The sequence below is a fragment of the Grammomys surdaster genome, unplaced genomic scaffold, assembly GCF_004785775.1.
Source record: "Grammomys surdaster isolate TR1022 unplaced genomic scaffold, NIH_TR_1.0 324, whole genome shotgun sequence".
NCBI lineage: Eukaryota > Metazoa > Chordata > Mammalia > Rodentia > Muridae > Grammomys > Grammomys surdaster.
The window spans coordinates 678,571-704,760 of NW_021604743.1; the positions used below are offsets into that span (position 1 = coordinate 678,571).

The 26,190-nt window shown below is 40.8% G+C and overlaps 1 protein-coding gene across 3 annotated transcripts in view; it reads right to left on the reverse strand.

Moving 5' to 3' along the window:
• Dtnb (dystrobrevin beta) overlaps nucleotides 1–26,190 on the reverse strand; it is a 204,225-nt gene that overhangs the window by 131,981 nt on the left and 46,054 nt on the right. For all 3 annotated transcript variants that reach the window (XM_028778099.1, XM_028778098.1, XM_028778097.1), the window contains exons 5-7: nucleotides 21,853–21,938; nucleotides 12,018–12,172; nucleotides 1,232–1,337 (exon numbers count right to left, since the gene is read on the reverse strand). In XM_028778099.1, the coding sequence (XP_028633932.1) occupies nucleotides 1,232–1,337; nucleotides 12,018–12,172; nucleotides 21,853–21,938 (347 nt within the window). The remainder of the gene's footprint in view (nucleotides 1–1,231; nucleotides 1,338–12,017; nucleotides 12,173–21,852; nucleotides 21,939–26,190) is intronic.

Sequence of the window (26,190 nt, forward strand, 5' to 3'; positions counted from 1 at the left end):
AATATCTATCCATATTTGAGCAAAAGGCATACAGAAGTTTAAAACAAGAAAAAAAGCTGGATAGAAAAGTGTGAGAGAAAAGTGAGAAGGAGGATTCTGCTCATGAGCAGCCTATGCCTTCTTTCCTCCTGTGGCAAAGAGAGAGACAGACAAACCTGGAAAGAAAGAAGGCTGCATAGAAAAGTGTCGGCCTTCCCTTTAACACATTGATACAACCTGAATATAGAAATAAACAGCAAAAGACACCAAAAGGGGCCAGGCGGTAGTGGCGCACGCCTTTTAATCCCAGCACTTGGGAGGCAGAGGCAGGCGGATTTCTGAGTTCGAGAGTTCGAGGCCAGCCTGGTCTACAGAGTGAGTTCCAAGACAGCCAGAGCTATACAGAGAAACCCTGTCTCGAAAAACCGGAAAAAAAAAAAGACACCAAAAGGGTTCTAAGAAGCAAGTATTGTTTCAGTTCAAAGTGAAAACATCTACTTTACAGGCAATCAAACTACTGGGAAAGATCTCAGCAGGATGTTCAAGGTAAAATGGTAAAGAAGGGCCTGAGAAGAAGGCTTGGTAAGTGAAGTGTCCACCCCACAAACAAAGGGCCTGAGCTCAGATGCCTGATATACAGAGAAGCTGAGTGTGGCCAAACGAGCCTACATGTAACCCTAGCACTGAGTGGGAAAGCAGCAGAGAAAGGTAGGTCCCTGGAGCTCACTGGCCAGCCAATCCAACCAATCGGTAACTTCTGTGTTCACTGAGAACACACACACACAAATACACACACACACACACACACACACACAATCATAGAGGGAAAAATAAAAGGATGGGCAGAACTAAATTGTATCTCAGCAATGTTTTAATTATTCAAAATCAACTAAAGTTTGATGGCTAATATTGTAGGGCGTTAGTTTTCTAAAACAACAATTCTGATAAATTAAAAGAGGGAAAAAGAAATTTCTGACCACAGCAGATAAACTCAAAACATACGACTGCTTGAAATCTCAGGGTGAAAAAAAAAAATGTGCCCATACCACCAGTTTTTATTATTTCTCAGAATTCAAAGTGACAAGACTCCAACTTTTGTGATGAAATTAATATTCTTTTTCTCAAAACAAAAGCTGAAACTTCAAATGATGGTGTGCCAGCAAATGTCAATTACAATTTTTCACAATGATAGCTAAGAACACAGTAATTTCTTCTCTACAACCTGAGGGGTGAAGGGTCAAGCTGTGCTCACCATTCTCAACGTGGGCGAGCCTGTGCATGAGAGGTAGCCAGACAAGGCACTGGGGAGGAGGATCGGCCATCATGGTGTCTAAAAACATATTCAGCATTATCTTCTTCTGTAAGAGAAGAGAAAACAAGTACACTTTACATCTTTCCAGTGTCTTTAAATATCTAGGTTAATTTAGGATTCTCCCAACCAAGCAAGAATGAACTGCATGTGAAATTTTACAACAAAAATTACCTTGTTTCATTATTTATCACAACATTTATTTAAAATGTGTCATTGTACATGTATGGGTGTTTTGCCTGTATATATGTGAAGCCACATTTCCAGCTGCTCAGAGGTTATTCATCAAGTGTCAGTTGTGTGCCAGGCACTGCCAAGAATGCTGGAAATATGGCTCCTTATCACAATGATGACTACACACATTTTAACATACACACATCACTTGTATCTGAAAATGCATCTCTACTGGCAAAATTCTGCCTCTAAAAACAGCTGTTCAGTGTCTTCACCTCCTCCTTTGACCAGTAAGAAAAAGGAACATAGCATTTAAATGGCTGCTCATGTCCAACCCAAACCAGACAGAGCCAGAGCTCAGTGGCCAGTGTTCTTCCAACCACCATTTCTGCTGTCCTGTGAGGGAGACAGACATCACAACACTATATCACACCATCTACAACAACAGAAACTAAGGATGGCTGGTTAGGAGCCATATTTCCAGCATTCTTGGCAGTGCCTGGCACACAACTGACACTTGATGAATAACCTCTGAGCAGCTGGAAATGTGGCTTCACATATATACAGGCAAAACACCCATACATGTACAATGACACATTTTAAATAAATGTTGTGATAAATAATGAAACAAGGTAAAACACTTATATATCTACACTCTTTCTCCCGCTAAATTGTACTTTTTTCTCTTAACAAACAGCTGCCACTATGTGGAACACTGATATTGTTAAACTCCACAGAGACAAGATAGAAGTACAGTTATATGATGCAGACAGAACAGATTTTGAGCAATATTTCCAATTAAAAAATTGTCTTTTTATTTCTTCTAAGCCACAAAATACCTTTTCATCCCTACAGAGAAAGAAACTGGACACAACACTACGCAATGCCATAGAAAGTCTGCAGTTGTGATATACACCCATGGCACCCACTTCAAACAGCACTCAGAGAAAAGCCAGGAGAGATGGCTAACACCTATAATTCCAGCACTTGGAAGTCTGAGGCAGAAGGATAACACGTTCCATGTCAGCATGAGCCACAACAGGAGATCATGTCTCAAATAACAAGGATCAGTAAGATGGCTCATCAGGGAAAGGGGTTCACCAAGCAAGCCAGAGACCTGAGCTTGATCCCAGGACTCATGTGAAAGTAAAAGGAGAGAACCAACTCCACATCAATGTCATGGCATGAGCAAGCATGCATGTGTGCACACATGTACGCAGAGTAAGAAATTTAAAAAAAAAAAAAAAAACAGAGTAGAACAGAAACAGAAAGAAGCACACAGGTGATCTGAGACCATGCCCACCCGGCACAGCCATGTCAGATGGGTAGAGGCCAGAGACAGACCTCCATGAGAACTTGCCTAATTGTGTAAGGTCCTGAGCTAGATCCCCATGACCAGAAAAAAACAATATTGCACATGAAGATCACTTCAGGAGAAGGAAGGGCAAAGCAAAAAATGACATTCAGAATTTCATCCCTCTTTCTCTCAAGCAAAAAGTGATGACACCAGGGGGCTCAGGACAGAGGAGGCCAGGACAGTCCACCATGTCATCTGCCCACAGAACTCCCATCATACCAAATATAAGAACACACACTCACTCCTGGGTCTTTTGGCAACTATGAATATATTGACTCCAGAATACATTAACTGGAAGTCACTCTGAAGATATCTCTGAGGAAAAAACTAGAAGGAAAACAGAAACAGAAGGTAAAGTAGAGGCAGAGTGGGAGAGAAATGTTGCAGTAAGAACCTAGAAAAAATGGCTTGCCCTGAAGGGGTGGCAGACCGAGGGCATCAAGATGGGGAAGGAAAAGGCAAAGGCCTACAAGGGGAATCAGGTCCATAGCCTCCCCACACCACTGTACACTGCACACACCACACATACTGCGGGCCAGTAAGCAGAGATTATCTTCATTCTACTTAGAATATCACTGCCTGTCAGTCTTGTTCTCTCTTGAGAATACAATGGGGCTTACCAGACAACGGAGCAGCATGATACAATGCAGTTACCTGAAAACGATCCTGAGAGGGTCCTTCCCTTTCAAATATGTACTAGTATGAGGCAAATACAAGTAATATCTTTCATTCAACATTAAACTTTTTGTTTTATACAAGGTCTTCAGTTGTAATCATTTAACAGCTGCCTGATAGGCAAAGCAGAAACAACACATTTATAATTCTCTCTGAGAAAATGCTATCAGCATTATTGAATATAATCTCATATCTTTTCTTAAAAATGAATTTCTTTTTGTCATAACTTGTTTTTCTGACTCTTGATAGCAACAATTACTACTCTATTTCATTTTCACATCCCTGCATCCTCAGAAATCTAGCCTCTGAAACAGTATTTAAAAGAGCAAGTAAAATAGTTTAGCAATAGGTTGTCATTGCTACAATTTCCAACTTTTGTTTTTGTTTGTTTGTTTTTTTTTGTTTTTCGAGACAGGGTTTCTCTGTGTAGTCCTGGCTGTCCTGGAACTCACTCTGTAGACCAGGCTGGCCTCGAACTCAGAAATCCGCCTGCCTCTGCCTCCCAAGTGCTGGGATTAAAGGTGTGCGCCACCACTGCCCAGCTCCAACTTTTCTATCTTTTCCAATAAGTACTTCGTATTTTCTGTTGTTCAGTATGTAAATATTTCCCACCCAGACTTTATAATTTAAGCAATTTTTGATATTTAGACACAAAATGGCATTTTAAAAGTTTTCAGGTGAAAACATTAAAATTGTATTTACTTATTATTGTCATGTGCAACAGCAGAGGAAAGGTCTAGAGAGTTCTCCTTGTCCACCTTTTACGTGAATTCTGGGGTCTGAACTCAGGTCATCAGACTAAAGTGATAAGCACTTCTACCAGCTGAGCCATTTCAATGACCTCAATAATATCTAAGACTAACTGCAAACTAACTTTTATAACTGTGTAATTGTAAGTATGTTTTATCTGGCAAGAGCAAACAAACATCAACTTGAGTTGTAGGCTAGAAGGCAGCCTTCCATGACCACTGGCTGGACACTGAATTTGTCCATCACAGATTTAGACTTTAAGTATCAGAACAATTTGAAAGCTGGGTATGTATCTCAGTACTAGAGTACATGAAGCCCTGGGTTCAGCCTTCAATAATGCAAAAAAAAACCACAAAATTGAAAATACGAGTAATCTATCATGACATGACTGTATAGGCTAGTATACTTTTAATTACAGATCTTTTTATCATAGCTGCAAGAAGTATTGTGGTGGCTATTCCTGGTTGTCAACTTGACTAGATCTGGAAGGAACTACAATCCAGAAATGGAGGGCACACCTGTGATCCAGAGCTTGAGGCTGGAAGACACAGGCTTCTGACCTGGATCTTGATGCATAGTAGCCATGAAAAGCTTAGGCCCAGGCAAGGTAGTACACGCCTTTGATCCTAGGAGACCGAGGCAAGGAGATCTCTGAGTTGAAGGTCAACCTAGGACAAAGCAAGTTCCAGATCCAAGCATGTCAGTACACACCTTTAATCTGGGCCACACCTTCTGCTGGAGGCCTACATAAGGACTCTAGAAGAAAAGTCACTCTTCACCTGCTTGCACTTACCTGCCAACACAATTGTTTAAACCTCCTCCTATAGAAAACCAGCTTAAACAGCTAGCCTTATGGGACTGAGCAACTACTAGATTCTTAAGACTTTGAATTACAGCTACCCACTGTTGGATTAGTTAGACTATAGGCTGTAAGTCATTATAATAAATTCCCATAATATGTAGAGACAGTCCATAAGTTCTATGATTCTAGAGAACCTTGATAAATACAAGTATTATTTTAAAATGCTTTAAAAAATCTGAAATGTGGGAGCCAGAGAGATGGCTCAAAAGTTAAGAGCATTGGTTGCTCTTCCAAAAGAGCAAGTTCAATTCCCAGCACCCACATGGCAGCTCACAGCTGTCTGTAACTCCAGATCCAGAGCTTCTGATACCCTTACACAGACATACTTGGAGGCAAAACACCAATGCAAAGAAAGAAAAAATAAATTTTAAAAAAAGGGCTAAAATGCTATATTTTCCTCATTGTAATAATTATTTCATTTGAGAAAAATAATGGAAGGATATGAATTAAAAATGAGGGGGCAAATACAACCATAAGTTTAAATCTGTCAAAACTCAAACCAAAAATACTAATTTTCTCATTTATCTATGATTTTAAGTCATTATTCAAGTATTTAGCAGGCATGAATCATTTTCTAGGCATGGTGTTGTTTATGATTGTATATAAAGTTGGAGTCCCTCCCTCAGGGCACCCCTGAGCTATATGAAACATGCCATGGCAGTACAGGATAGTGAAGGATTCAGAGCATCAAAGAGGAAAGGTGTCTTAGCAAGGATACGAAAGTAGAGGCCTTGTTTGCAAGGGAGAAGGCAGTCAGGAAGACTTGTGTTTCACTGGAAGCTAACAAATAAACAAAGACAAGAAATGTGATTGCTTTCACTCACCAAAAATGCAAGATGCTCAAAACAAGAGAAATGCAAATCAAAGCTGCCCTGAAATAACACTCTCATCTATCAGAGTGGCAGAGACCAAGCAGTACACTGGTAAGGGTCTCCAGGGAACACATGTGGCTTGGAGGCAGGGTCTGCTCCAGAAACGCCTGTGGAAGAGACAGGCTGAGGGTGGGATGGGGATGGGTACGCTAGGAACCTTATCAGAGGACACAAAAAAAATTCATAACGGTTTTTTATTTTTGTTTTCCAAAAGAGTGGACACATTTTGAGACATCTCTCTCTACAGCTAAAGCTCAGCATATTCAGGCAGACGTGCCCTGATGTTCTTCCTGTCTCTGCTTCCCTTCCATGTGCTGGGATCATAAGCACACTACAATCAAACCCAGATCTTTTTACATGAGCTCTGGGGATCAAACATGGGCCTTCATGCTTGCAGGGCAAGCTCTTTGTCAACTGAGCCATTTCTCCAGCTTAGAACTGTATTTCAGAAAAATGATTTAACATCAAACTTCCTTATGATTAAAAGGACCAATAAGACAAATGAACAGCAGGCTTCTTTAGACAAACCACTAAAAGAACAGGACAAGGTCCTTCGTTTTTTGAATAACAGATTTTCCTGCTTTCCATAAAGCATAGAAAACTATGCAGCAGTGGGGTAGGAATAATACCCGAGGTGTAGGAGCATGTCTGCTAGACTGCACTACCAGTGAACACCAGGGAAAGAGCCCCTAGCCCACCAACAGCTTCCAGGCAAGAATGCATGGCAAATGTCAGTGGACATGTTTCGGCACTTAGTAATAGATCTGTTTCAAAAGAGAAGAGTGGGGAGCCACCTGTCATTTCTAAGGGTTCATTTAATAAGACATTCTCCTCTGCAGACCCAACTAGAAAGAAGCTTCACGTCTAGGTCTCTGTAATTTTTCTCAGTCTAATGAATTCTAGTGAGACAGGTCTCATTACTGTGGCCTCGTTCATAATAAACCCATTCTATACACTCTATTTCATCTGATTTAAAATGCTCTTAAAAGATCATTTCAAAGGTGCATCATTATATATATTTTTCCTACCACTAAGGAAGAAAAATACTTAGCCAATTAAACTAACTCAATGGCTTAATTAACCGCAATCACACATGAGTCACACCAGGCTCTCAGTGAATCTATTCAAAGGATTCAGTAGTTTTTACTACCTTCAAACACACTGCTTGATGTGACTAAGAATGATTTTATTATTTTGGTCATCATCTGTCCTGGGTAGTTTTATATCAACTTGACACAAGCTAGAGTCATCAGAGAGGAGAAAATCTCAACTGAGAAAATACCTCCATCAGAGCTGAATGTAGGAGGCCCAGCCCATTGTGGATAGTACCACCCCTGGGCTGGTGGTCCTGAGTTCTATAAGAAAGCAGGCTGAGCAGGCCAGTGAGCAGCGTCCCTCCATGGCCTCTGCATCAGCTCCTGACTCAGGTTCCCTGCCCTGTTTGAGTTTCTGTCCTGACCTTTTCTTAAATAATAAACAGCAATATAGAAGTATAAGTCCAATAAACCCTTTCCTCCCCAATTTGTTTTTTGGTCACCATAGCAATAGAAACCCTGAGACATCACTAATCTTTGCTAATAAAAAATAATATAACCTAGTTTCATCTTTTTGTTAAAATTATCTCTTTCAAACAAGATGTTTTAAATACCTAATCGTTGCTTTGCAAAATAAATGCACTAATTATTCAACTTACTCTCCTGTTCTGTGTTCACGTTCTATGTTTAAAGTAACTTATTAATGCCAGGTCACAGTATATATTTTTCAGAACACTTGACATGACATGTGGATCATACCAATGGTGGATCTAACTCAGTAGAAGTGACAATGTGAACAGTTGTGGTAAAGTTCTCACAAATACAGGAAATGACAACCTGTCACAACCACTGCCTACTGTCTTAGTTTGGGTTTTACTGCTGTGAACAGACACCATGACCAAGGCAACTCTTACAAAGGACAACATTTAATTGGGGCTGGCTTACAGTTTCAGAGTTCAGTCTGTCATCATCAAGGTGGGAGCAAGGCAGCATCTAGGCAGGCATGATACAGGCAGAGCTGAGAGTTCTACATCTTCATCTGAAGGCTGCTAGTGGAAGACTGACTTCAAGACAGCTAGGGTGAGGGTCTTAAGCCCACACCCACAGTGACACACCTACTCCAACAAAATCACACCTCCTAATAGTGTCACTCCCTGGGCCATCACACACACCTACCCAACAGAAACTAAAATGCTACTGGCCACATGAGATAGCTCAACACCAGTGATGATAACATGTGAAGATATATGTCTTTAGGTCAACAAAATATGGCACTCATCCACAAAAATTACCCAGTTGAGGGGCTGCTGAGAGAAACCATGAAATTCCTTGATTAAGATGTATAAAGCATGCTGGGCAGTGGTGGTGCACACCTTTAATCCCAGCACTTGGGAGGCAGAGGCAGGTGGATTCCTGAGTTCGAGGTTAGCCTGGTCTACAGAGTGAGTTCCAGGACAGCCAGGGCTACACAGAGAAACCCTGTCTTGAAAAAACAAAAAAACAAACAAACAAAAAAAAAAGTATACAGTATAAAACAAATATGCACATTGCACATGCCAGATAATTCTTGCCAAATTTTATTCAATGTCCAGGAAAGCAAGGTCAGAACAACTAGAAAATGTCTCCAAGTAGAAAGAAAATTCATCTTGGCATATATCCAGAAAAGACTGGTTGGATAAAGTAGAATCAGACCTTATCTATTGTATGTAACTACAATAGATAAAATAGTATTACTACTTTAAAAGCTAACCAACAAAAATTCCTCCCTCCTTTCCATTTCACCACCTCTTCTATGCTCTAGGACAGCACAGCACGATGTCCATAAACCGTGATGCATGATGTACCTTCCTTCCCTCCACCCTCCCTCCTATGTAACGGGGTCCCAGACCACAGCTGACTCCATGGTGGGAGAGTCATTCAGGCTGTAAAACTCAGCACATAGACAGCACGACCTGCCAAAACTAAAACAAAGACCTAATCCATCAGAGCCCATATTGTTGGGAATTGATTCTAATGCTTTGTCTTATTTCAGCTCTCAAAAGCCTCGCTTCCAGACCTGAGGGTCCCTGCCCATCCCCATCCCCCCCCCCCCCCCCCCCCCCCCCCGCTGGCTTTGATTGATAATAAAGAATTGCCATTGACTAGGCAGGGAAATAGGGCAGGACTTTTAGATTGCCTGGGCAAGGGACCAGGAGGGAAAAGAGGAGACAGAGAATCACCATGACAGGAAGCAGAAAGATGAAACTTAAAGGCCCACTGGCATGTAAGGATCCAGGAGAGTGGCCCTTGGGGCCACTTCCCCAATGGGTCTGGAGTAGCAAAGATGAAATATAGATTTTTAAAGATGTTAACTCAAACATACCAGTGGGGAGTGTTTGCTAGCTGCAGGGAGGTTCAAAAGTGAGCAGTCATTGAACTAGTCAAGGCATATCAAAATTAGCTGGTGTGTATGTGTGTGTGTGTGTGTGTGTGTGTGTGTTTCATTCTTGAATCCAGAAAGCTCTTGGACACACAATCCTCTGTGAGTCAAAGTGGTTTAACCTATCACCACTGCACCATATAGTTCTAGAAAAGTCTCAAGACCTTCCTTTTTAGCTTCCATAATACTGCTTCTGGCTAACTGTTCTTGTTAACAGAAGTATGCCAACTAAAACACAGTTTTTGTGCTTAAAACCTTACCCTAAAAAAGGCTCAGGAATACAATGGGGTCCTGAGCACCCAGTGTTGTAGCTGGCCAACTAATAAAGACTTTCTGATGGCTTAAACCTGTGTGTGAGCAGGCCTCTCCAGTGAATACCTCACAATACCTCCCACTCTACGGTTCATATTGCCTTTCCCACACAGATATCAGATCTAAAGTCCCCCACAGGGTAGACAACTCTTCAAGTTAAAGTCAGCACCAAAAAAAAAAATAAGTAGTCAAACAAGGGACAAATCTCGCAAAGAAAAAACACAATCTTCCTCTAAAACTTGGGAGTCTAGGAAATTGGGGAATTTGACATTCATTTTCTGTTTATTTTCAATAAATGTTAAGCCTTTAAACTCAGTTTGTTGGTTTATAATCACTAAGAATCACTCAGACAAACATGAAGGCTTAAGTCCTATACCCTGTTCCTCTTCACGATAAGGAAAAAATGCCTATATTGATCCATCTTATCAAATGTATGAGTCCTAATTTCATAACCTAGTACAGCCCAGACCCCTGATTGTTCTCACTGCAGATGGGTGTTCCTGTATCCATAAATAATCAGTTGATTTTTTTTTCAAAACAGGGTTCCTCTGTATAGCCCTGGCTGTCCTGGAACTTGCTATGTAGACCAGGCTGGCTGGCCTCCAAACTCACAAAGATCCGCCTGCCTCTGCTTCCCTAGAGCTGGGATTAAAGGCGTGTGTCACAACCATTTGGCTTGCTTCCTCCTTCCCTCCTTCCCTCCTTCTCTCTCTCTCTCTCTCTCTCTCTCTCTCTCTCTCTCTCTCTCTCTCTCTCTCTCCTCTCTCTCTCTCTGTGTGTGTGTGTGTGTGTGTGTGTGTGTGAGAGAGAGAGAGAGAGAGAGAAAGGCAGAGAGAGAGAGAGAGACAGAGAGACAGAGAGAGACAGAGATGTCCTTGAACTCACTCTGTAGACCAGGCAGAAATCTACCTGCCTCTACCTCCCAAATTCTGGGATTACAGACATGCACCACCAAGACTGGCCCAGACTAAATTTCTTTAAAACAAAATTCTTTGACATAGCTAAGAATAAATATCAAAATCAAAAAATTAACATTCAGTGGCAGAATATTATTATCTGCTTATAAACTTTGTTCAAATTTTTCCAACTCCCTTTGTAACAGAAAAACAAACGAACCCTGGATCATACAATTTTCAACTCTTTCTAGGCTCTAACCCAGAATGTTTCCTCTGACCTTTACGATTCTAATGATTTTGTGCACAGGTCAACTACATTGCTACACAAATTTGTTAGACTCACAAGTGGCTCTATTGGGGTGCCACAAACTGGACCCTTGAATGTTTCTGCCACATTCCATTCCGGCTGTGAGGTCTCAGGAAGGTCTGAGCAGGGGAGCAGCACATCTCAGCCTGCCCAGTTGTTAAGATTCTCCCATTCCTGCTGACATCACTGCTGGCTGGGCTGAAGTCATGTCCCTGTCTGGTAGGGTCTCTCAATTGTGAAGCTACTGTTTCCTTTGGTAATTAAGTATCTTCTGGGAAGGTATTTTTTTTCTACTAGTATTAAGTCTTTTCCCCTGAATTTTCTGTTTCTCATAACTTTCTAAATGCAGTATTACAGTTCTTTTATCTATTCTCTACCTGGAGTAATTACTCTTGAGTCCTCCCTTTCTCTCCAGTCTCTGAGACAGAGTCAGCTCTCGGGAATATGCTTACACCAGACTCTAGGTAAAAACCACGAAAAGAAGTCAAACTTCGGACTCTGTCCCAGGCAAGCTCAGTGTACCCCGCAGGGGCAGATGAACACTGTGCAGAAACCAATGACCCATTATTACTACAGAGTTAGGTAAATATTCCTGTACTCAAAATTTAAAGAATATTACTTGACAAAAAGAAGAGGAAAAAAATATACATCAGTCACAACAATGCAAAAAATTTTTTTCTTTGGAGTACTTACATGGCTTTCGTTTTGCTTTGTTGGTAACTTTGGCCTCCTGGCTGCTGCACCTGGTTACTCTCTCTTCTTTCTTCCCCTCCCCCTCTCCCCACATAGCCCAGCTTAGTCTGGTCATGTCCACTCTGGGCTCTCCCAGATGTCCCCACCTCTACCTACACTCTCTCTTTTATCTATAATAAACTTTCTCCTCTACCTCGAAAACAACAAAAACAAAACACTTTAAAAGTTCCCTTATCTAAGAGCAAGAGTCCTCAGGTGAGCTCCAGCCTCTCTCCTGCCTTTCCCTTAGCACTCTTCCTTTAAAGCTGCTCGGGAGAAGCCACCTGAGGATCTGGTAGATGGAGGCTCCTTAGCCCCAGGTCCTGTCAATGTCCTTACCTGCTGTGGAAAACAGGTCCGGACTGCGTGCTCTGTGTAACCAAAAGATGGCCCTTCAAAGACAGCTGTCGGGAGCTTCAGGGCTTCCTTCAGAAACTGGTCAAGCTTGCCAAACATCATTAAGCCATTGGAATCTGACATCTGCGAGAAAATGTCTGTAAGAACAAAAGCAAGTAAAGCCAAACTATAAGAAAATGCCATCTCTTTAAAATTATAAATGGCTCTGTTATTTCTATACCACTAAAATTGCATCATTCACAAGTACCTAAAGTTACAATTTTTAATTAACATTCAAATCATTCTCCTGCTTACTAACACTGTGTAGTTACTTGGCTCCCAAGGCCCCTCAATCCTATCCATTTAAGATTCGACCTAAATATTAAGTGGAAAAAACATTCGTGTATGTCCACTTACCTTTCTAAAAGGTTTTAAATGGAGGTTGTACACATGAGAGTAGTGCCCACAGAGACCAGGGAAGGGTGATGGATTACCTAGAGCTGGAGTTACAGGCAGTGTGAGTTCTCTGCTGTAGGAGTGGATGATCAAAGCCAGGTCTTCTGCAAGAGTAGCAAGTACTCTTAACTGCTGAGCCATCTATCCATCCCCCACCTTCCTAAATCCATGGAACTGAAGGATAAGTAGCTTTTATTTGTGCAATCCACTGTTCTAAGAAAAATTTGAAGCATCATGTCTTTCTTCCTTACTATCTGTGTTTTTGTCTGTATATATGTCTGTATGAGAGTGTTAGATCTTGTAGTTACAGACAGTTATAAGCTGCCATGTGGGTTCTGGGAATTGAACCCAGTTCCTTTGGAAGAGCAGTAGTGCTCTTAACCACTGAGCCATCCAACCACCTAATGAATCTGCTTTTAAACTAGAAAGCATTAACAAAGCAAGTCTTACATTGGTATATAGATCTTTGTATACCAATACAAAATTGAGGTTATATTTTGTTATATTGGTATAGATCTTTGTATATTGATATAAATTATGGTTAAATTTGGTTACACTGATTTAGATCTTTATATATTGGTACAGATATAGGATTATATTTTGCTATAATACACTATGTATATATGTTTTCAACTTTTGTTTGAGGTATTACACCTAGGTGATTCTTAAAAATGCAGTAGTAAGTTCCAATTCTTTTAAAGGTGCTACTACAAACTGTTTAGAATAATTAAGTAATGTAAGTTAACAGTCAAGCAAACTTACAGTCATGTCAGATACTAGTTAACTGCTTCCTGACTGCAGGCCAGCCTCACACTCCTGCCGCCATGCCCTTGCCCCTGTGATGAAGTTTTCCCCTCTAGGACTAAGAGCCAAACAAACCACTTCTTCCTAACTTGTTTTTGTCAGAGTATTCTATTACTGCAACAGGCAAGTAACTAATATGTCGTATAAATGCTTCTATCCCAAGATATTTTGATATGGTAAAATCCTGTTTTTAACAGAAAGACTGGCAAAGAAGATGAAAAAGGCAACTCTAGCAACACTTCTCATTTCTCTGTACAGAGATCTTGTCTCAGTCATTCCTCTTTTCATCCAGAGTGGGGAGAAAGGAAAGATAACCAGGAGCTCAAAACCAAGTGACAAGGAAAATTGACCTCAACTGCTTGCTTAAGGCCTAAAAGTTAGCCAATGGTTAAGTTAAATTTTAAATCCATACCTATCTGAATCTGGAGTAAATGGTTATCAAATTATATTCCTTCAAGATATAATTTAGGAGCTGGAGAAATGGCTCAGTGGTTAAGAGCACTGGCTGTTCTGCTCTTCTAGAGACCCTGAGTTCAAGTCCCAGCAACCACATAGAGGCTCACAGGCATCAATAGTGGAAACTGATGCCCTCTTCTGGTGTGTAGTCATATATGCAGACTGAGTGTTCAAACAAATAAAGTCAGACAAATAAATCTTTGAAAAAACAAAAATCAAAAAGTTATAATTTATAATAAGATAAAAATAAACTACTTTAAAATATCAACAGACAGAATAATATATACCAACTTCAGAAACATTGGCTAGGTGTGGTAGTTGGGTGTGGTGGTGCTTACAGGTGTCCAACACTCAGGAGGTAGAGGCAGAAGTTCCACGACTCTGAAGACATCCTGGTCCATATAGCAAGCTCGAGGCCAGCCATAGCTACACAAAAAGACTGTGTTCCTAAAAATCAGAAGGGGAAAAGGAGAGCAGGAGGAGAGAACAAATGAACAGAAGAACTTTAAAATAAACATATTAAAAGAGGCATTGTCACTATGAAACAAGAGCACACACAGGGGATGAGCCCAACTCAGAACACAGTGCTTGCTTAGCCCACATGAGGTCTATGGCTGAGCCATAGTATCCTCCCCAAAAGAACCAAAGGTCACAAGAAAGAATGAGCAGGCTGCAGTAGAGATCTGAATAGCTATAGGATAGCTCACAGATAGGGTAGAGGAGAGTGACAGATGGACAGATGCCAGAAGAGGAGGAAGGAAAGGAAATGTGTAAGCTCCCCCAAAAGTAGAAAAACTCTGAGATGTTAAATTATATGTGAGAAGATGAAGACACAAAGTAAGACAAGGCATGGAGACTGTTCATGACAAATCACTTTCCTATCCTGCATAAGACTTGGGTTCAATTCTCAGCAAAACAAACCTACATTAATTAGAAGACAGAGCAGAAAGGGCAAGTCACAAAAAGGATTGTCAAGAAGTATTCTGGTGGGGCTGGAGAGATGGCTCAGTGGTTTAGAGCACTGTCTGTTCTTCCAGAGGAACGGGGTTCAATTCCCAGAGCCCACACAGCAGCTCACACATGTCTGTAACTCCAGTTACAGGGCTCTGACACCCTCATACAGACATACATGTAGGCAAAACACCAATGAACATAAAATAAAAATAAATTTTATATTAAAGAAATTTTATATTAAAGAAAGGAAGTTTTTGGCTTTGTTTGTTTGTTAAGACAGGATTTAATAGGTCCTACACTGGTGTAGAACTTACTACACAGTCAAGAATACCTTTGTACTTCTGGTGGTTCTGCCTCTACCTCCCCCGCCTCTCCAGTTCTGGTTTATGTGATGCTAGGGAGTGATCTCATCCCCAAACAAGTCTAAAGGAAAGGAATTTAGTATCTAGAGCCTAAAAAAAAATTGGAACAATGAGGTAGAAGCAGGCTACAAATGGGATCAAGAGCCACAACCAGATGAAGGAGTCCAAGTGTCTCTCGCTAAGATTCATTGCTAAATTCTCTTCTGGCGGTAACTGAAAAGCCAGCACTGAAAAAAACATTCTGACTTGTGCAGAACATTGACATTGGGAAATAAATATGGTATTTCTGCTACGAAAGAAACTCTGAATGACAAAAGAGTTGAATTTGATTTTAAAATGTTTAAGTGGAGATGATGTGCTTAAAAGCTACTCCCAGCACTTGGGAGGCAGAGGCAGGCGGATTTCTGAGTTTGAGGCCAGCCTGGTCTACAGAGTGAGTTCCAGGACAGCCAGGGCTATACAGAGAAACCCTGTCTCGAAAAATCAAAAAAAGCTACCTCTCAGGATTAGACAGCTAGTAAATGTAACAAGGAGAAGATGGACAGGATCTGCAGCCGCCTGTGGCAAAGCTGTGTTACCAAAGAGTAGGGATTACAGAAGTGGTGGCCAGTGATGGGGAAAGAGATCAAAATCAAGACTTTTCAGTGCTAGGAACTGCATGGGATGAAAGGAAAACCTAACTGAAATAAACAAACTGGAGATGGGTACCATCCCTAGTATTCACACTCACTGCATGGGGCCTACTATGTTTGCAAGTGAAGCCTGCCTGCAGTCAGTACTGAGTCACACTTAGGAAGGACTGCAGAGAGCTCAAAGATGCTTAAAACAAAGAGCAGGTGACTCCATTGTTACACATCTGGCTGCTGAATGCAATCACACCCTAAGTCAGAATGAGAACAAAGGGTCAGTATGAGTTGTGGCAGACACCTCAGGGCATCCATGTAATGCCAGCACCCTTCCCTCTCACTCACTAGCTGAATACTGTCAGTGTTTACAGAGGCAGTGTGCAAGATTTTTGGTTTTATTTTTTAAAAAAGTCCTCCTGCCTCCAGTCCACACTGTATCTCTGGAGTAGATTTCTGGAGAAGTGTTGGTTTCCTATCAGAGGTACTTTCTTTCTCTCTGCCTGGAATGAATACCTGAGCCCAAGAGGTAGCAATCATCTTATTACCCAAAGGAGGGTACCACACATCAGAGCAGGAAGATGGGAGGAAATGGAGTCTGATGACACCCACAGGTCATGGGATCAACTTTGAACTCTGGACTTATTTTAGTGTGAGGAATGTAAAGCCCAATGTATTAAGTCACTTGTTAATCAAGTCTTCTGTTACTGCTAAATGTATTCACATACACTTATACAATCAAAATTGTCTTATTCCAGTAAGGCAATGAGTAACTCATAGCGACTAGAGACTTTGATGCCACATATGTACAGGTGTGCAGTATCATGATCACAAACACACCAACAAGTCGATATCTAATTCATTTAAAGCACAATGAGAAAAATAACACACAAAGAGAATCACACGACTAGCCGCACTCACAGAAATGAATTATGTTTCAATCCACTCACTTTCTATGTCATGTTGAATGAACTCAAAGTAGTAATTTTCTAATCATGAAAAGGGCACAGACTATAAGAGGGGGAAAAATAAACATATTTGTTTGCTTTAAGAAAAACACAGCTAGATCTAGAAACTGAAGGCATAAGGAAGTAATTCGTTACTTCTTGAGTTACTGGTTTAACTAGTGAGGTTTTTTTGTTTGGTTTTGCTTTTTTAAATAGGCTTTCCATATCAGCAGAAAAAATGGTGCAAAACTAAGCTAATCTCAAATGAAGTAACAAGTAATGAATCTAAGTAAGTGTAATTTACTACCTGCAAATAACAAAGCCTAAAGAAGTAAATAAAATTCAATAAAAACATCAAGAGCACGGGCTTGGTGGTAATGGAGGGCGTGTAACAGGTGTGAGACCACAGGTTCCATTCTTAGTGCTGAAAGAAAAAAAAATATTAGTTCTCTAATTAAAACCCTATCCTTTTTTGGCATACAGGATGAATTTTCTATTTATAGAGCTCTGAAAGAAAGTATGCCAGTTCCCCAACAGTTGCTCCTAGCTGAAAGATGAAGTGGGGGGAAGTAGGCTTTATCCCTTGTGGAAAACCCACAACTGAGCCCTTCAACGTACATGTCTCATGCAGTTTCTAAAATACTCCTTCCCTTGTGTAACAGGCACAATACTACTGACCTAGCAGCACAACATTTGATTTTTGTCCCTAGTGATAACAGCCCTCTTTCTACTGACTGCTTCCATCTGTCTGTGTCTCCTCCTTTCGTCCTCTTGAGACCCACGACAGGCTTCTGCAAGGTTACAGGACTGTTCAGACTAAAGGGACAAGTCTATTAATGGACAGACATTTTCCTTTTCCATGAATGTTCCCTGGCAAAGGTGACTCCCAACTCCTGCCATCACTCAGCCAACTGAGTGACTTAACCAGGAAAGCCATGTTGATAAGAGCACACCATAACTAAGTATAAGGCACACTGCATTCTCAAACTGGTTAAAATTTCATGTCACTGATGAAGTCAGGAGAGACAGGCAAAGCTGATCCAGCTACACCCACCTTACAAAGAGCTCTTTGCTTTTGTGATGGCTGTTCTTGGCTGTCAACTTAACTACATCTGGGATTAACTAAAACCCAAGGGACTGGGGACACCTGTGATGGATTTTTTTTTTCTTAATTAAGGCATTTGAAATGGGAAGACTCATTTTTAATCTGGATCTTCTGAGGTGGGATGGTCCATCTGGGTCACACCTTCTGTAGTCGCCTATATAAAAGATGAAAGAAGGAAGCTTCCACTCTATGCCCGATTTCTGCTCTTTCTGCTCTATGTCTGGCAAATCACACCTCTGGCATTAGAGTCTTCTTTGGAATTCTGTCATATACTGAAAACCAGCTGGGACAAACAGCCTCATAGACTGAACAACTACCAGATTCTAGGATGTTCTGTTGGTAGGCAGCCATTGTTAGGCTAGCTGGACTAGCCTGTAAGCCATTCTAATAAATCCCCAAGACAGACAGACAGACAGACATAGGTTTATTTGTGTGTGTCTATGTCTGTGTGTGTCTCTGTGTGTGTTCTGTTCCTCTAGAGAAGACTGACCAACACAGCTTCTCTTAGTTTTTGCTTTTCATTTTTTTATAGGTCATAAAATGCAGATATAGAGAACATTTCTTACTTGCTTCCAGTTCTAAAACATTCCAGTTATTCCAGAAATGCTAAACATGGGCATCACTGATGCAGATTAAAAGAGAAGTCAAGAGCTGGCTAGCAGCTACCATGAGGGTGAGGATGGAGTGACAGGTGATTAAGACCCAGGAGAAGGAAGGAGACTTTTGAACAGGGAAACTGTTGAACTGAAGCCAGAGGCCTCTCGGCCGCCTGTTAATGAAACACCAGAAGCAAGCAACTGAAACAACGGGTAGAAAAGTCACTTCTGAGCAATCAGAGCAGAAAGAATCTCAGGTTAACTTTTCTCTACTCAAAATGCAGTCTTTTAGAGACATGTATAAGATGCATACACTGGTACTGCTAAAACCCACTGTGCTCAACAGGGAGAACTGCTGTTAGCATCTTGGTATAGTTAGACTGTCTAAGGTTGAGGTGGAAGCATCCAGAAGCCAAAGAGCTCTAGGCTTTGTTATATTACTACAAGCTCAAAAAATGGGACTAAAGAAAGAAGTACGAGGTGTGTGTGTCTGTAACTTGAGTCCACAAGTCCACTGAATAAATAGATAAAAGCACTTTTACAGTCTTCTCCATTTACTCTATTTAACAACACTAGCTATAGATAAAATTTAAAGTAAACATATAAATAATAAATATATATAATAAATATATAAATATATAATATAAATATTATAAATAATAATATATAAATAAAATTTATTTATATTTATATAAATATAAATATATAAATGATAAACATATAAATAAATATATTTATAATATATATAAATAAATAATATTCATATAAAAGTAAATGAATCATTTGCCACTTTTAGTGCTGCTAGAAGGGGTCTAAACTAGTCTCATCAAGTATGACCTAAGTCTGGTTTAGCAGGTGTGGCTTCAGCCTGCAGGGGCTGGTCCACTTGGGGCTGCTGATATTGAGTTTTGATCATACTTTAACTAAAGTCTATGCTCTGATTACTAGTCATTGGCATTTAGAATCCTCCGTAAATTACCTTCCAATCCAGAAATACAATCCTAAGGACTATGATAAAGGACATTCCTGCAAATGTCTTTTTTTTTCGAGACAGGATTTCTCTGTGTAGCTCTGGTTGTTCTGGAACTCACTCTGTAGACCAGGCTGGCCTTGAACTCCCAAGTGCTGGGATTAAAGGCGTGTACCACCACTGCCCGGCTTCCTGCAAATGTCTTATAGTTAGAATATTCAAAGCATTGCTGAAAAATCTTAACACATTTCACAGCCAAAACACAAATGTTTGTTAAGTTATTTAAAATACATTTTGATATTTAAAAAAATCAAATTTAAGAGGTGGAAGGGTGGACTGGAGACATCAGCAGTTAAAACCATTTGCTTTCTCATGGAAGACCTGGGTTCTGTTCCTAGCACCAACATCAGGCAATTTATGACCTCCCATAACCCCAGTTCCAGCAGATCCAATACCTTCTTCTGGCCTGTGAAGGTACCTGTATGAACAGGTGCATATGCAGACAAGCAGAAACAAACATATACACATAAATAAAAATAAATGTCTGGAAAAGTGGAGGGGAAAATAAAGGAAACTTTTTAGTTAAAAAATTCTAAAAGGCAAGATGCAAAGGGGTTAAAAAAAGAGAGAGAAAGAGCGAGAGAAATGCTGAGGTGTGGTCTACACAGAAGAGCTTACTGCGGTGGGACCTTTATTACAGGAAACAGGATGCAGTCAGAGGAAGAGGTTGGAGCATGCATGGAAACTAAACCCACAAACAGGAGTACATCTGAGTGGATTGCTACCAAGCAGTGTCATTCCTCTCTGTTGCCTGTGCCACTACTCAGCCACCTCAACCAAAGAGCACATCTGAGAATGGGGCACCCAGGTGGAAAGACTCTCACGGCAGCCAAAACTGACTATACAAATACAGGCTTCTGGTTTTTCTTCCATAATAACTGCTTAAGTAGAATATTACGCTGGCAATGTTTCTCTGCCTGTGGCATACAAAAACAAGCAAGAGGGAAGCCAAGAGAGATCTCTAAAGATAGCGTACCTCTAATACCATCCAATTAGCCAGTGACAAAGGACACACAACCAAACAATAGAACCAAAATAGGAGCACAGTATAGCAGACCCCTGAACAACACAGATTGCAAATAAGGGTCACTTATATAAAGATTTTTCTTTCCTTTTTTTTTTTTTTTTTGTTTTTTTGTTTTTTTGAGACAGGGTTTCTCTGTGTAGCCCAGGCTGTCCTGGAACTCACTCTGTAGACCAGGCTGGCCTTGAACTCAGAAATCCGCCTGCCTCTGCCTCCCAAGTGCTGGGATTAAAGGCGTGCGCCACCACTGCCCAAGATTTTTCTTATTCTTTCTTTTTGTATCCTTTTTATGGAGATTTTTAAAAAGAAGTAATATGGATGTAATTATGTTTCATTCAAACATAAACAGCTAGAATTCCATCTTTTTAAATGATCTTGCTATCTGTGTGTGTGCATCCTGGAACTTGCAGGAACTGGCCATCTCCTCCCACTGTGTGGGTTCTGGGGCTCTATTAGGCTTCCAACAAGTACTTTAATCTCCTAAGTCATCTACCCCTGGCCACAACACACATAATTTCAACACTTCATTAAAACCCACAGCTTTGCTTTCATTTCTCTGAAATGTGGCACCTGACCCTGGGTGTGTCTCTTCTGTGACAGTATTAGCACAGTGGAGAAAAGGAGTAGCTTAAAACTAGGCGGTAAACCTGGCATGGTGGTCCCATCTTTAATCCCAGCACTGGGAAGACAGAGGCCTATAGGATCTCTGAGAGTTCAAGGACAGCCTGGTCTACAAAGTTCCAGGATAGACAAGGCTACACACAGAAACCCTGCCTCAGGAAAAGAAAACAGAACAAATAAACCTAGGCTCTAACTATTAGATGAGTACCCCACTGCCTCCCTCTGTAGAGGGAAAGTGCTGCCTAAACTGAGAGTTGGGTAACACCACACGCAGCAGAATTAAATAGTTATAAATTCGCTCTTCTCAGACGTGAACTAGTCTCCCTCTAATACTATCTACGGAATAGTAAATGCAAAAACAGTGGCCCAAAGAAAAGGGGGAAATACAAAACAGGAAAAACAAAGCAAACAACAGCAACAGAAGGAAAATCCCTGGCAGAGGACAGAGGACAGGCGGGAGGGAGACCGGGCTGTCGATTTCTGACTACTGAGGAACAGTTTGATGCCAGCAAACATCACCTGGTGAAGAATGGAGTTAGTAAGAAGGCTAAACTTGACCAAGATAGCAAAAGTAATTAAACTTATTCTTTAACTAAAAATACAGTCATCTCCAATCACATTTCTACTGATATGTAAGGCATTTTAAAGGATTTTTAAAATGTCAATACCATTATTCTGAACTTCAGTTTTCTCACTTTAAAAACACTAACAAGAGAAGCCGGCTTGTCCACCTGAGCAGCAGGTGGAGTCAACTGCTACAATGTAACCTCATCCAAAGTTCTATAAACATCCATTCACTTAAAATAGTTTAAACATCTCATTTGAAAACAAAAAATTTCAAAGAATATGAAAATACTTACATCTCAGTTTGTCCAGCATTTTTCCACCACACATGGTTGCTAACATAGCTTTAACTGAAAATACGGTCAATTTGCCTCGGCCCTCACTGCAAAACAAATAATAGAAATAATTGCTATCTGAAACTACAAAAGTAACCAAATGTGTCTCTAAAACTGAACCACTGATAAATTGATTCTCACCCTTAAATACTTTAATTTTACCACATTTATAAACTCCACTTGTCATCCTTCAAATACAATTTAAAAATACGCCCCAACACCAGGACAACAGCAGTTTATCAGCGCACACTAAATACCAGGTGCACATTGCTACGGAGATTTCATAGAATGTTCATCTTTGTTTTTCTTGCAACAGTCTTTATGCAATGATGTTAAGTATTTATTCTGAGAAGCCCAACCACATCTGTCTCACGGTATACCACTGTGAGGGGAAGGGTAACACTGGAAAGATGAGAGGAAGACATGATCATGCTGTGCACCTGCAGCAGAGAAGGGCGGGCAGCACCAGTGTGTCATCTCTTCAGTCACACCTGCTGTCACTGCAGAGAACTTCACTAGCTGCCTAAAGTCAGCGTGTGCAGGCTAGCAGTGGGTCTTTTGCAGTAATCTTTTTTTTTTTTTAAGATTTATTTATTTTATGTAACTGTCTTCAGACACACCAGAAGACAACATGAGATCCCATTACAGATGATGGTGAGCCACCAAGTGGTTGCTGGGAATTGAACTCGGGACCTCTGGAAGAACAGTCAGTGCTCTTAACCACTGAGCCATCTCTCCAGCCCAGCGGTAATCTTATAAAGTCTGTGATCACAAAGTTTCACTGTAACTTAGAACAAAACAACTCTGCAGTGAAAGAGATTACCATATTAGTTTTGAAAAGGCAAACACCCTGTTACATTCACAGAGCCCAGAGAATGTTTCCCAGGCTGGGGATACAGCTTAGAGTAAAGTGAATCCATGCCTGAGGTCCTGGATTCAATCTTGAGTACTAGAAAAACAAAAGAAAACACAGTGCTTCCCACTTGCCGACCTTCCTTGTATTTGAAAAGATCACATCTGGAAAGAAGAACATGGTCTACAAGAGTTTTTTATTATAGCTAAGTTTTTAACTATGACATCTCAGTGAGTTTATTCACAAAACAAGAAACCCCATAAGTAACTAAAATGAGGAAGGGGTTTACAAATATATAATTCTTCAGAAATAAAGACAACATCCTATATGTAAGGCAATATGGGTCTGGAATGATGGGAAATATTCCTCCGTAACACAGCCATTTCATTATATAAGAAAAGTCAGTGTCTAAAGAATCTTTAGTTGAGTCTAAAAAGTATACCCTGTTTTTACATTTTTACATGAGATTTTCTATCCCTCCGTGATTTTAGATCTCATTACGATACCCAGGCTGGCTTTGAACTCAGAGCAATCCACCTATCTTAGTCTCCCAAATGTTGGCACGACGAGGCGGTTGGATGCAGTGTGCAGGCAAGGCACAACATCCTCCCCAGCACTGCCACACCTACAGACCTCAAAGTGATTACTAACAGTAGTTCTGATGGGATAGAAAAACAAGTATTATTGGACACCCCAGTGTGGGGGAAATTGTGGGTGGGGAGGTGGGAGTGGAAGGGTGGGTGAGGGCAAATCCTCATAGAAGCAGCAGGAGGGGGGATGGGATAGGGAGTTCCTGGGTAGGGGGGGAAGGGGGAAAGGGGATTATATATGAAATGTAAATAGAATATCCAATAAAAGAAAATTAAGTCTTCACATGTCTGGTGTTACCCAGACAAAACAAACAGGGGAGGTGGTGTAGAAACGCAATTATTTTTTATGTCAACTTGACTCTTAACAAAAGAAACAAATACACACAGGGGATTGGGGGGCGAGATGCAGGGAGATAAAACCTTTCCATTTTTAGCCAGGTAGTGATAGCACACACCTTTATTCAGGAGACAGAGGCAGGAGTATCTCTGTGAGTTCAAAGCCAGCCTGGTCTACAGATCTAGTTCCAGTACAGACAATGCTACACAAAGAAACCCTTTCTTGAAAATCAAAAAACCAAACAAAAACCAAAACACCTGCTCCATTTTTTTCCCAAAGAACCCCCATATTCACAAATGGTAGAATGATTGCTAACAACACCACCTACGTATCTCATTGCACATGGGGAAGTCACGGCACTAGAAGGTATTCTGCGTACTACCGGAGAAGAAAACTAAACACCAACCCAGCTACAAAATCTTCGATCCACAATGGTGACCTATCTCCATGAAATACTGGTACAATGGAGGCACAACAGCTGTGGAAGTAACCAAGCACTGTCCAACTGGATTTCAGGTGCATTCCATGAGATGGAAGCCATTTCCAGCACTGCTCTGGTGGCCAGGAACCCGAGACTAGACAGGGCCTGAACCTAGGGGAAAGTGAAATACTACTGTTCTGCTAAAGGAACATGGCAATAAAGTGACTCCTAACAACATTCTGCTATTTTGGATATATTTATGGATATAAATTAGTGTCTCACTCAGAACCAGCATCAGAGAAGCTTCCTACCACATGAAATGGGTACTAATACAGAAACTCACAACTGGACAAAATGCAGAGTGACAGACCTTAGAACACTCAGTCCTAAATGAGATGCCTTCATCAAATCAGGGCTCCACTTGTGGCTCAGGAACCATATGGAAGACGAGACAGATGGACTGTACAAGCCAGAGGGAGTGGAAGACACTACAGAAACAGTGCCTTCCAGACACAACAGGACCGATGTGCATATGAGCTCACAGACTGTGGCAGCATGCACAGGTCCAAGCCAGACAGAGTCCCAGCATTGAGAGCAAAAGTGGACACAAGCCCCGATACCTAATCCAGAAGCTAGCTCCAATTGATAACCACTTTCAAAATAAAAATTAGTTTTCTCCAATGGTGTCTCAGGGTACAGAAAGCCACACTTAAGGGAGGCTCCATGCACAAAATGAACTCAGCAGTATTTTTGGAGATATTTTGTCTGATAATGCCTTGTCTGGTCATTTTTACCATACTTATCCTTTGCTTACTCATCATGATATCTAATTTTGTACTTTATGGTCTGTGTGTGTGTGTGTGTGTGTGTGTGAGAGAGAGAGAGAGAGAGAGAGAGAGAGAGAGAGAGAGAGAGAATATGTATTCATTTTTCATGCTTTCTCTTTTTTCTTTTCTTTTTTCTGTGTCTACTTGCTTTGTGGCTTTTCTTTTTAATTTATTTTTATTTCAAAGCATTGATGTTTTCTTTCATATATAGCTATGTGAGGTTTTGCATCTCCTGGAAGTTATAGACAGTTTTGAGCTGCCATGTGGATGCTGGGAATTGAACCTGGGTCCTCTGGAAGTACAGTCTGTGCTCTTAACCACTGTGCCATCTCTCCAGCCCTATTTGCTTTGTTTTATTTTCATGTTTTTGTTTTATTTTTTTTAATTGGCTTGTTTGTTTTCTAAAGAGAGAGAAAATGTGTCTGAAATTATGGTAGTGATAAGTTTATCATAATTTCATGCCTGAAATTGCAGCTGTACAGGTGGAAAAGATTTGGGAGTAGACAGGGAGGGGAAACTGGGATCAGAATATACTGCATAAAAAAGTTATCTTCAGTAAAAAAAAAAATAATAACAATTTTAAAAGGCTGTTGGGTGATGGTAGTATATGCCTTTAATCCTAGCGTTTGGGAGGCTGAGGCAGGTAGGTCTCTGTGAGTTTGAGGCCACCCTGGTCTACAGAGTTCTGGGACACCCAGGACTACACAGAGAAGCTTTGTCTCAGAAAACAAAACAACAAAAAAAAACCAAACAAACAATCACCCTATAATGACTTGAAGCATGCCCACTCACTGTCACCTGCTGCTCATCTCCAATTGCAAAGAACTGGAAATTGTCTAGTGTCCATCAACAGAAGGCTAACTGGATTAGCATTAACAAGGTAGGATGAAAAAAATTATGGAAGATGAGGAATTAGTGCTAAGGGCTGAGGGTGCACTAAGGAAGTGGGATGCTTGCCTAGTGTGAACTCATGTCCTGGGTGGCACACCTCTGTCAACTCAGCACTCACGAGTGGGGGTAGGTGTTAAGGTCATTAGGAAGAAACAAATCGGGGGCTGGAGAAATGGCTCAGTGGTTAAGAGCACAGTCTGCTCTTCCAGAGGTCCTGAGTTCAATTCCCAGCAACCACATAGTGGCTCACAACCATCTATAATGAGATCTGGTGCCCTCTTCTGGTGTGTCTGAAGACAGCGACAATGTACTCACATACATAAATAAATCTTTAGAAAGAAAGAAAGAAAGAAAGAAAGAAAGAAAGAAAGAAAGAAAGA